Source organism: Oncorhynchus gorbuscha, unplaced genomic scaffold (genome assembly GCF_021184085.1).
Source record: "Oncorhynchus gorbuscha isolate QuinsamMale2020 ecotype Even-year unplaced genomic scaffold, OgorEven_v1.0 Un_scaffold_1764, whole genome shotgun sequence".
Classification (NCBI taxonomy): Eukaryota; Metazoa; Chordata; class Actinopteri; order Salmoniformes; family Salmonidae; genus Oncorhynchus; species Oncorhynchus gorbuscha.
This window is the reverse complement of record NW_025744898.1, coordinates 1-12500: the sequence shown is the minus strand read 5'-3', so window position 1 is coordinate 12500 and position 12500 is coordinate 1. Positions and strand designations below refer to the sequence as shown.

Genomic DNA, 12500 nt, shown 5'->3' with positions numbered 1-12500 from the left:
ACATAGTCCAGGTTAACAGGTGTGTTCCCTATATAGTCCAGGTTAACAGGTGTGTCCCCTATATAGTCCAGGTTAACAGGTGTGTCCCTATATAGTCCTGGTTAACAGGTGTGTTCCCTATATAGTCCAGGTTAACAGGTGTGTCCCCTATATAGTCCAGGTTAACAGGTGTGTTCCCTATATAGTCCAGGTTAACAGTTGTTCCCTATATAGTCCAGGTTAACAGGTGTGTTCCCTATATAGTCCAGGTTAACAGGTGTGTGTGTTCCCCTATATAGTCCAGGTTAACAGGTGTGTGTGTTCCCTATATAGTCCAGGTTAACAGGTGTGTTCCCTATATAGTCCAGGTTAACAGGTGTGTCCCTATATAGTCCAGGTTAACAGGTGTGTTCCCTATATAGTCCAGGTTAACAGGTGTGTTCCCCAGGTTAACAGGTGTGTCCCCTATAGTCCAGGTTAACAGGTGTGTGTGTTCCCTATATAGTCCAGGTTAACAGGTGTGTTCCCTATATAGTCCAGGTTAACAGGTGTGTTCCCTATATAGTCCAGGTTAACAGGTGTGTTCCCTATATAGTCCAGGTTAACAGGTGTGTTCCCTATATAGTCCAGGTTAACAGGTGTGTTCCCTATATAGTCCTGGTTAACAGGTGTGTTCCCTATATAGTCCTGGTTAACAGGTGTGTCCCCTATATAGTCCAGGTTAACCCCTATATAGTCCAGGTTAACAGGTGTGTCCCTATATAGTCCAGGTTAACAGTGTGTGTGTCCCTATATAGTCCAGGTTAACAGGTGTGTTCCCTATATAGTCCAGGTTAACAGGTGTGTTCCCTATATAGTCCAGGTTAACAGGTGTGTCCCTATATAGTCCAGGTTAACAGGTGTGTTCCCTATATAGTCCAGGTTAACAGGTGTGTTCCCTATATAGTCCCAGGTGTGTTCCTATATAGTCCAGGTTAACAGGTGTGTTCCCTATATAGTCCAGGTTAACAGGTGTGTTCCCTATATAGTCCAGGTTAACAGGTGTGTTCCCTATATAGTCCAGGTTAACAGGTGTGTCCCCTATATAGTCCAGGTTAACAGGTGTGTTCCCTATATAGTCCAGGTTAACAGGTGTGTTCCCTATATAGTCCAGGTTAACAGGTGTGTCCCCTATATAGTCCAGGTTAACAGGTGTGTCCCCTATATAGTCCAGGTTAACAGGTGTGTGTAATGTAGTCCAGGTTAACAGGTGTGTTCCCTATATAGTCCAGGTTAACAGGTGTGTAACAGGTGTGTTCCCTATATAGTCCAGGTTAACAGGTGTGTTCCCTATATAGTCCTGGTTAACAGGTGTGTGTCCCCTATATAGTCCAGGTTAACAGGTGTGTGTCCAGGTTAACAGGTGTGTTCCCTATATAGTCCAGGTTAACAGGTGTGTTCCCTATATAGTCCAGGTTAACAGGTGTGTTCCCTATATAGTCCAGGTTAACAGGTGTGTTCCCTATATAGTCCAGGTTAACAGTTCCCTATATAGTATATAGTCCAGGTTAACAGGTGTGTTCCCTAGGTAACAGGTGTGTTCCCCTAGTCCAGGTTAACAGGTGTGTGTCCCCCCCTATATAGTCCAGGTTAACAGGTGTGTGTCCCTATATAGTCCAGGTTAACAGGTGTGTCCCCTATATAGTCCAGGTTAACAGGTATGTCCCCTATATAGTCCAGGTTAACAGGTGTGTTCCCTATATAGTCCAGGTTAACAGGTGTGTTCCCTATATAGTCCAGGTTAACAGGTGTGTTCCCCTATATAGTCCAGGTTAACAGGTGTGTTCCCTATATAGTCCAGGTTAACAGGTGTGTTCCCTATATAGTCCAGGTTAACAGGTGTGTCCCCCAGGTTAACAGGTGTGTCCCCTATAGTCCAACAGGTGTGTCCCCTAATAGTCAGGTTAACAGGTGTTCCCTATATAGTCCAGGTTAACAGGTGTGTCCCCTATATAGTCCAGGTTAACAGGTGTGTTCCCTATATAGTCCAGGTTAACAGGTGTGTTCCCTATATAGTCCAGGTTAACAGGTGTGTTCCCTATATAGTCCAGGTTAACAGGTGTGTCCCTATATAGTCCAGGTTAACAGGTGTGTTCCCTATATAGTCCAGGTTAACAGGTGTGTTCCCTATATAGTCCAGGTTAACAGGTGTGTGTGTTCCCTATATAGTCCAGGTTAACAGGTGTGTCCCCTATATAGTCCAGGTTAACAGGTGTGTCCCCTATATAGTCCCCCCTATATAGTCCAGGTTAACAGGTGTGTTCCTATATAGTGTTCCCTATATAGTCCAGGTTAACAGGTGTGTCCCCTATATAGTCCAGGTTAACAGGTGTGTCCCCTATATAGTCCAGGTTAACAGGTGTGTCCCCTATATAGTCCAGGTTAACAGGTGTGTGTTCCCCCTATATAGTCCAGGTTAACAGGTGTGTCCCCTATATAGTCCAGGTTAACAGGTGTTAACAGGTGGTGTGTCCCTATATAGTCCAGGTTAACAGGTGTGTCCCCTATATAGTCCAGGTTAACAGGTGTGTCCCCTATATAGTCCAGGTTAACAGGTGTGTTCCCTATATAGTCCAGGTTAACAGGTGTGTGTGTTCCCTATATAGTCCAGGTTAACAGGTGTGTTCCCTATATAGTCCAGGTTAACAGGTGTGGTTAACCCCCTATATAGTCCAGGTTAACAGGTGTGTGTCCCCCCTATATAGTCCAGGTTAACAGGTGTGTCCCCCTATATAGTCCAGGTTAACAGGTGTGTCCCCTATATAGTCCAGGTTAACAGGTGTGTTCCCTATCCATTAACAGGTGTGTCCCTATATAGTCCAGGTTAACAGGTGTGTTCCTGGTTAACTATATAGTCCAGGTTAACAGGTGTGTTCCCTATATAGTCCAGGTTAACAGGTGTGTTCCCTATATAGTCCAGGTTAACAGGTGTGTTCCCTATATAGTCCAGGTTAACAGGTGTGTTCCCTATATAGTCCAGGTTAACAGGTGTGTCCCCCCTATATAGTCCAGGTTAACAGGTGTGTGTCCCCTATATAGTCCAGGTTAACAGGTGTGTTCCCTATATAGTCCAGGTTAACAGGTGTGTTCCCTATATAGTCCAGGTTAACAGGTGTGTTCCCTATATAGTCCAGGTTAACAGGTGTGTGTGTTCCCTATATAGTCCAGGTTAACAGGTGTGTTCCCTATATAGTCCAGGTTAACAGGTGTGTTCCCTATATAGTCCAGGTTAACAGGTGTGTTCCCTATATAGTCCAGGTTAACAGGTGTGTTCCCTATATAGTCCAGGTTAACAGGTGTGTCCCCTATATAGTCCAGGTTAACAGGTGTGTTCCCCCTATATAGTCCAGGTTAACAGGTGTGTCAGGGTTAACAGGTGTGTCCCTATATAGTCCAGGTTAACAGGTGTGTTCCCCTATATAGTCCAGGTTAACAGGTGTGTCCCTATATAGTCCAGGTTAACAGGTGTGTTCCCTATATAGTCCAGGTTAACAGGTGTGTTCCCTATATAGTCCAGGTTAACAGGTGTGTGTGTTTCCCTATATAGTCCAGGTTAACAGGTGTGTTCCCTATATAGTCCAGGTTAACAGGTGTGTTCCCTATATAGTCCAGGTTAACAGGTGTGTTCCCTATATAGTCCTGGTTAACAGGTGTGTTCCCTATATAGTCCAGGTTAACAGGTGTGTTCCCTATATAGTCCAGGTTAACAGGTGTGTCCCCTATATAGGTTAACAGGTGTGTCCCTAGGGTTAACAGGTGTGTTCCCTATATAACAGTGTGTTCCCCTATAGGGTTAACAGGTGTGTGTGTCCCCTATATAGTCCAGGTTAACAGGTGTGTGTGTTCCCTATATAGTCCAGGTTAACAGGTGTGTGTGTTCCCCTATATAGTCCAGGTTAACAGGTGTGTGTGTTCCCCAGGTATATAGTCCAGGTTAACAGGTGTGTTCCCTATATAGTCCAGGTTAACAGGTGTGTGTCCCCTATATAGTCCAGGTTAACAGGTGTGTGTGTCCCTATATAACAGGTGTGTGTGTCCCCTATATAACAGGTTAACAGGTGTGTCCCCTATATAACAGGTTAACAGGTGTGTCCCCTATATAACAGGTTAACAGTGTGTGTCCCCTATATAACAGGTGTGTGTGTCCCCTATATAACAGGTGTGTGTGTCCCCTATATAACAGGTGTGTGTGTCCCCTATATAACAGGTGTGTGTGTCCCCTATATAACAGGTGTGTGTGTCCCCAGGTATATAACAGGTGTGTGTCCCCTATATAACAGGTGTGTGTGTCCCCTATATAACAGGTGTGTGTGTCCCCTATATAACAGGTGTGTGTGTCCCCTATATAACAGGTGTGTGTGTCCCCTATATAACAGGTGTGTGTGTCCCCTATATAACAGGTGTGTGTGTCCCCTATATAACAGGTGTGTGTCCCCTATATAACAGGTGTGTGTGTCCCCTATATAACAGGTGTGTGTGTCCCCTATATAACAGGTGTGTGTGTCCCCTATATAACAGGTGTGTCCCCTATATAACAGGTGTGTCCCCTATATAACAGGTGTGTCCCCTATATAACAGGTGTGTCCCCTATATAACAGGTGTGTCCCCTATATAACAGGTGTGTCCCCCATATAACAGGTGTGTCCCCTATATAACAGGTGTGTCCCCTATATAACAGGTGTGTCCCCTATATAACAGGTGTGTGTGTCCCCTATATAACAGGTGTGTGTGTCCCCTATATAACAGGTGTGTCCCCTATATAACAGGTGTGTCCCCTATATAACAGGTGTGTGTGTCCCCTATATAACAGGTGTGTGTGTCCCCTATATAACAGGTGTGTGTGTCCCCTATATAACAGGTGTGTGTGTCCCCTATATAACAGGTGTGTCCCCTATATAACAGGTGTGTCCCCTATATAACAGGTGTGTCCGTCCCCTATATAACAGGTGTGTGTGTCCCCCAGGTCCCCTATATAACAGGTGTGTCCCCTATATAACAGGTGTGTCCCTATATAACAGGTGTGTCCCTCCTATATAACAGGTGTGTCCCCTATATAACAGGTGTGTCCCCTATATAACAGGTGTGTCCCCTATATAACAGGTGTGTCCCCTATATAACAGGTGCGTCCCCTATATAACAGGTGTGTCCCCTATATAACAGGTGTGTCCCCTATATAACAGGTGTGTCCCCTATATAACAGGTGTGTCCCCTATATAACAGGTGTGTCCCCTATATAACAGGTGTGTCCCCTATATAACAGGTGTAACAGAAAGCTGACCTGTGATGTCCATGAAGGCTCGGTCCCAGAACTCATGGACGGTGTAACTCTCAGCAGAGGTGATGTTGACAGACAGGACGATGTCGTCCTCAACGTACTTCAAGATCAGGTTGTTGACCACAATGTTGACGTTGTTCACCACCCGACGGATCAGACTCTGGACGTAGCCTGGAGGGACACACACACACACACCATTAATTCAGTGTTAATACCCAATGAAACAGAGACAAGTGTCATTCAGAGCTTGCTTAAAAAAACATTCCCTGGGAGCTAACCCTGACCCCTGATCTCTACCCTAACCCCTAATCTCTCCTCTAACCCTGACCTCTCCTAAGACTCTAACCCTGACCCCTGATCTCTACCCTAACCCCTAACCTCTCCTCTAACCCCTAACCTCTCCTCTCCTCTCCTCAGACTCTAACCCTGACCTCTCCTCTCCTCAGACTAACCCTGACCTCTCCTCAGACTAACCCTGACCTCTCCTCTCCTCAGACTCTAACCCTGACCTCTCCACTCTTCAGACTAACCCTGACCTCTCCCTAACTAATCAGACTAACCCTGACCTCTCTCTCCTCCCTGACCTCTCAGACTCTAACCCTGACCTCTCCTCTCCTCAGACTAACCCTGACCTCTCCTCTCCTCAGACTCTAACCCTGACCTCTCCTCTCCTAACCCTACTCTCCTCTCCTCAACCTCTCCTCTCCTCAGACTCTAACCCTGACCTCTCCACTCTTCAGACTAACCCTAATCTCTCCTCTCCTCAGACTCTAACCCTGACCTCTCCTCTCCTCAGACTCTAACCCTGACCTCTCCACTCTTCAGACTAACCCTAATCTCTCCTCTCCTCAGACTCTAACCCTGACCTCTCCTCAGACTCTAACCCTGACCTCTCCTCAGACTCTAACCCTGACCTCTCCTCTCAGACTCTAACCCTGACCTCTCCTCTTCAGACTCCCTAACCCTGACTCTAACCCTCCTCTCAGACTAACCCTGACCTAACCCCTGACCTCTGACCTCTCCTCTAGACCCTGACCTCTCCTCAGACTCTAACCCTCTCGACCTCTCCTCCTCTCAGACTCTAACCCTGACCTCTCCTCAGACTCTAACCCTGACCTCTCCTCAGACTCCCTGACCTCTCCTCAGACTCTAACTCTCCTCTCTGGACCCCCTCCTCCTGACTCTCTAACCCTGACCTCTCAGACTCAGACTCTAACCCTGACCTCTCAGACTCAGACTAACCCTGACCTCTCCCTCCTCAGACTCTAACCCTGACCTCTCCTCTCAGACTCTCAGACTCTAACCCTGACCTCTCCTCAGACTCTAACCCTGACCTCTCAGACTCTAACCCTGACCTCTCCTCAGACTCTAACCCTGACCTCTCCTCAGACTCTGACCTCTCCTCAGACCTAACCCTGACCTCTCTCCTCTAACCCTGACCTCTCCTCAGACTCTAACCCTGACCTCTCCTCAGACTCTAACCCTGACCTCTCCTCAGACTCTAACCCTGAACCTAACCCTGACCTCTCCTCAGACTCTAACCCTCCTCTCAGACTCTCCCTGACCTCTCCTCAGACTCTAACCCTGACCTCTCCTCTCAGACTCTAACCCTGACCTCTCCTCAGACTCTAACCCTGACCTCTCCTCTCCTCTCAGACTCTAACCCTGACCTAACTCCTCTCCTCTCTCCTCAGACTCTAACCCTGACCTCTCCTCTCAGACTCTCAGACCTAACCCTGACCTCTCCTCAGACTCTAACCCTGACCTCTCCTCAGACTCTAACCCTGACCTCTCCTCTCAGACTCTAACCCTGACCTCTCCTCTCAGACTAACCCTGACCTCTCCTCTCAGACTCTGACTCTAACCCCTCCTCTCAGACTCTGACTCTAACCCCTCCTCTCAGACTCTGACCCTAACCCTGACCTCTCCTCAGACTCTAACCCTGACCTCTCCTCAGACTCTAACCCTGACCTCTCCTCTAGACTCTAACCTAACCTCTCTCAGACTCTAACCCTGACCTCTCCTCAGACTCTAACCCTGACCTCTCCTCAGACTCTAACCCTGACCTCTCCTCAGACTCTAGACCCCCTGACCTCTCCTCAGACTCTAGACCTCTCTCAGACCTCCTCTCAGACTCTAACCCTGACCTCTCCTCAGACTCTAACCCTGACCTCTCCTCTCAGACTCTAACCCTGACCTCTCCTCTCAGACTCTAACCCTGACCTCTCCTCTCAGACTCTAACCCTGACCTCTCCTCAGACTCTAACCCTGACCTCTCCTCAGACTCTAACCCTGACCTCTCCTCAGACTCTAACCCTGACCTCTCCTCAGACTCTAACCCTGACCTCTCCTCAGACTCTAACCCTGACCTCTCCTCAGACTCTAACCCTGACCTCTCCTCAGACTCTAACCCTGACCTCTCCTCAGACTCTAACCCTGACCTCTCCTCAGACTCTAACCCTGACCTCTCCTCAGACTCTAACCCTGACCTCTCCTCAGACTCTAACCCTGACCTCTCCTCAGACTCTAACCCTGACCTCTCCTCAGACTCTAACCCCTCTCCTCAGACTCTAACCCCTGACTCTAACCCTCCTCAGACTCTAACCCTGACCTCAGACTCTAACCCTGACCTCTCCTCAGACTAACCCTGACCTCTCCTCAGACTCTAACCCTGACTCTCCTCAGACTCTAACCCTGAGCTCTCCTCAGACTCTAACCCTAACCTCTCCTCAGACTCTAACCCTGACCTCTCCTCAGACTCTAACCCTGACCTCTCCTCAGACTCTAACCCTGACCTCTCCTCAGACTCTAACCCTGACCTCTCCTCAGACTCTAACCCTGACCTCTCCTCAGACTCTAACCCTGACCTCTCCTCAGACTCTAACCCTGACCTCTCCTCAGACTCTAACCCTGACCTCTCCTCAGACTCTAACCCTGACCTCTCCTCAGACTCTAACCCTGACCTCTCCTCAGACTCTAACCCTGACCTCTCCTCAGACTCTAACCCTGACCTCTCCTCAGACTCTAACCCTGACCTCTCCTCAGACTCTAACCCTGACCTCTCCTCAGACTCTAACCCTGACCTCTCCTCAGACTCTAACCCTGACCTCTCCTCAGACTCTAACCCTGACCTCTCCTCAGACTCTAACCCTGACCTCTCCTCAGACTCTAACCATAACCTCCTGGCTCTGCGTGGGCTCGTAAATAAGCTCAGAGTCGGACATGTTATTTATTGCCACTGTGTGTCCCTTGGACATGAGCAGTTAAATTAGCTAAATATCTAGAAGAAAACAGTGTTGCTCCAGTCCAGCGCCACAAATCTTCAGTGTATTCTCTCTCGTCTTCCCTCGGATGTGGAGCTCAGTAGAACCAGAACTATGTACAGCAGAAGCAGGCCTCCACCTCCCTCCACCTCCTCCTCCTCCCTCCTCCTCCCTCCACCTCCTCCTCCTCCCTCCATCTCCTTCTCCCTCCACCTCCTCCTCCTCCACCTCCTTCTCCCTCCACCACGCCTCGTAGACATTACCACTACTCAGGAGACTACCTGCTCTCTGAAACATACAGACACTAGCTCCAAACTCTCCCTCCCTCCTCCATACTCCCTCCTCCCAAACTCCTCTATCCCACCCCCCCTACTCTCCCTCCTCCCTCCTCTCCCTCCCTCCTCCCTCCTCTATCCCACCCCCCTACTCTCCCTCCTCCCTCCCTCCTCCCTCCTCTATCCCACCCCCCCTACTCTCCCTCCTCCCTCCTCTATCCCACCCCCCTACTCTCCCTCCTCCCTCCTCTATCCCACCCCCACTACTCTCCCTCCTCCCTCCTCTATCCCACCCCCTCTTGGTTAACCATGTCTCTGTAAGGCTGTACCAACTGATCCTGGACCAGCCTTTATACTGGACTCCTTGGTTAACCATGTCTCTGTAAGGCTGTACCAACTGATCCTGAACCAGCCTTAATACTGGACTCCTTGGTTAACCAAGTCTCTGATCCTGGACCAGCCTTAATACTGGACTCCTTGGTTAACCATGTCTCTAAGGCTGTACCAACTGATCCCGGACCAGCCTTAATACTGGACTCCTTGGTTAACCAAGTCTCTGTAGGGCCGTACCAACTGATCCTGGACCAGCCTTTATACTGGACCCCTTGGTTAACCATGTCTCTGTAGGGCTGTAACTGATCCTGGACCAGCCTTTATACTGGACTCCTTGGTTAGAACAGAGGTCCATGAATAGAGAGACTGTTCTGTTATTTTCACACGACCAAAACACACGTGTACAAAGTTGTGTGTGTGTGTGTGTGTGTGTGTGTGTGTGTGTGTGTGTGTGTGTGTGTGTGTGTGTGTGTGTGTGTGTGTGTGTGTGTGTGTGTGTGTGTGTGTGTGTGTGTGTGTGTGTGTGTGTGTGTGTGTGTGTGTGTGTGTGTGTGTGTTGGGGTCAGTCAGAAGGTTCCTGTCACACCTGCAGACTGAGCTCTGAGCTGGGCAGTAAAACAGCCTCCTGCTATTTCCACTCTGGATCTAATTTACCTGTTTCACCACCGACCGAGCCCCACTCCCGGTCAGCCCAGAGCCCTCCACCCCTCCACCCCAACCCCCAGCCCTCTACTCCAACCCCCAGCCCTCTACTCCAACCCCCACCCCTCTACTCCAACCCCCACCCCTCTACTCCAACCCCCACCCCTCTACTCCAACCCCCAGCCCTCCACCCAAACCCCCAGCCCTCCACCCAAACCCCCAGCCCTCCACCCAAACCCCCAAACCCCAGCCCTCTACCCAAACCACAGCCCTCTACTCCAAACCACAGCCCTCCACCCCACCCCCACCCCTCTACTCCAACCCCCACCCCACCCCTCTACCCACCCCAACCCCCAGCCCTCTACTCCAACCCCCATCCCTCCTCCACCCCCACCCCACCCCTCTACTCCAACCCCACCCCACCCCTCTACTCCAACCCCCATCCCTCCACCCAACCCCCATCCCTCCACCCCAACCCCCACCCTCTACCCAACCCCCATCCCTTACTCCAACCCCCATCCCTTTACCAACCCCCAGCCCTCCACCCAAACCCCCATCCCTCCACCCAAACCCCCAACCCTCTACTCCAACCCCCACCCCACCCCTCCACCCTGTTCTGTGAGCCTTCGTGCCACTCTAAACCTCTGTAAACAATTGACCCAGCCAGCACCTGTGCCTCAGCCCACAGGGAGGAAGCCCACTTAAAACTGTTCAACCATAAAGTGACTGGAAAAACCAGCCTTTACATGAGCTCAGCAACACAGAGCCAAGTCAAGTAGTCTCCTCTGTGGAATACATGACCAGACTACTTGATGAGCTCAGCAACACAGAGCCAAGTCAAGTAGTCTCCTCTGTGGAATACAGGGTCTGAATGGTTCAGGGTCTGAATGGTTCTGGGCCTGAATGGTTCTGGGCCTGAATGGTTCTGGGCCTGAATGGTTCTGGGTCTGAATGGTTCAGGGTCTGAATGGTTCTGGGCCTGAATGGTTCTGGGCCTGAATGGTTCTGGGCCTGAATGGTTCTGGGCCTGAATGGTTCTGGGCCTGAATGGTTCAGGGTCTGAATGGTTCAGGGTCTGAATGGTTCTGGGCCTGAATGGTTCTGGGCCTGAATGGTTATGGTCTGAATGGTTCTGGGTCTGAATGGTTCTGGGCCTGAATGGTTATGGTCTGAATGGTTCTGGGTCTGAATGGTTCTGAATGGTTCTGGGTCTGAATGGTTATCTCTTCTTTCAAACTACCTGTGAGTTCTATTGACTCCTGAATTCAACACTCAACAAACAAGAGCTTTCATCCCTCTTCCAAGAGAAATGCCCAAACTTCACTAAACTTTTGCCACAAAGTTGGAAGCACAGAATAGTCTAGAATGGTATTTATTGTATGTTGTAGTGTTAAGATTTCCCTTCACTGGAACTAAGGGGCCCGAACCATGAAAAACAGCCCCAGACCATTATTCCTCCTCCACCAAACTTTACAGTTGGCACTATGCATTGGGACAGGTAGCGTTCTCCTGGCATCTGCCAAACCCAGATTTGTCCGTTGAACTTGCCAGATGGGGTGAAGCGTGGTTCATCACTCCAGAGTCCAATGGCGGCGAGCTTTACACCACTCCAGCCGACGCTTGGCATTGTGCATGGTGATCTGAGGCTTGTGGGCGGCAGCTCGGCCATGGAAACCCATTTCATGAAGCTCCCGACGAACAGTTCTTGTCCTGACGTTGTCCTGACGTTGTCCTGACGTTGCTTCCAGAGGCAGTTTGGAACTCAGTACTGAGTGTTGCAACCGAGGACAGACTATTTTTTACGCACCTCAGCCCACTTTGGTCCCGTTCTGTGAGCTTGTGTGGCCTACCACTTCACGGCTGAGCCGTTGTTGCTCCTAGACGTTTCCACTTCACAATAACAGCACTTAGAGTTGACCCGGGGGCAGCTCTAGCAGGGCAGAAATGTGACAAACTGACTTGTTGGAGAAAGGTGGCATCCTATGAAGGTGCCACATTGAAAGTCACTGAGCTCTTCAGTAAGGCCATTCTACTGGCATTGTTTGTCTATGGAGACTGCATGGCGGTGTGCTCGTTTTTATACCCTGTCAGCAACAAGTGTGGCAGAAACAGCAGAATCCACTAATGTGAAGGGGTGTCCACATACATACATATATATAGTGTATAGACCTTGTTAAAACAGAAACGCTTGGCTACTGTTGAACAGGTCCTGTGTAACACAACCACACACTGTATACTATAACTCACACTGTTATAAATCTCCATTTACATCTCCAACTAAGAGTCATGTATGGTTCTCCAGCTGAAAGCAGTGGGTTGTGATACAGCACGGAGGTTCCCCAGAGTGGGTTGTGATACAGCACGGAGGTTTCCCAGAGTGGGTTGTGATACAGCACGGAGGTTTCCCAGAGTGGGTGGTGATACAGCACGGAGGTTCCCCAGAGTGGGTTGTGATACAGCACGGAGGTTCCCCAGAGGAGGTTTCCCCAGAGTGGGTGGTGATACAGCACGGAGGTTCCCCAGAGGAGGTTTCCCCAGAGTGGGTGGTGATACAGCACGGAGGTTCCCCAGAGGAGGTTTCCCAGAGGAGGTTTCCCCAGAGTGGGTGGTGATACAGCACGGAGGTTCCCCAGAGGAGGTTTCCCAGAGGAGGTTTCCCCAGAGTGGGTGGTGATACAGCACGGAGGTTCCCCA

General features: G+C 49.8%; 1 protein-coding gene across 1 annotated transcript in view; it reads right to left on the bottom strand.

Moving 5' to 3' along the window:
* LOC124017313 (vacuolar protein sorting-associated protein 13B-like) overlaps positions 1–5468 on the bottom strand; it is a gene marked incomplete at its 5' end in the record, with an annotated part of 96479 nt that extends 91011 nt beyond the window's left edge. Inside the window, one exon of the mRNA XM_046332568.1 lies at positions 5297–5468. Within this exon, the coding sequence (XP_046188524.1) occupies positions 5297–5468 (172 nt within the window). The remainder of the gene's footprint in view (positions 1–5296) is intronic.
* Between the last annotated feature and the right edge of the window lie 7032 nt (positions 5469–12500).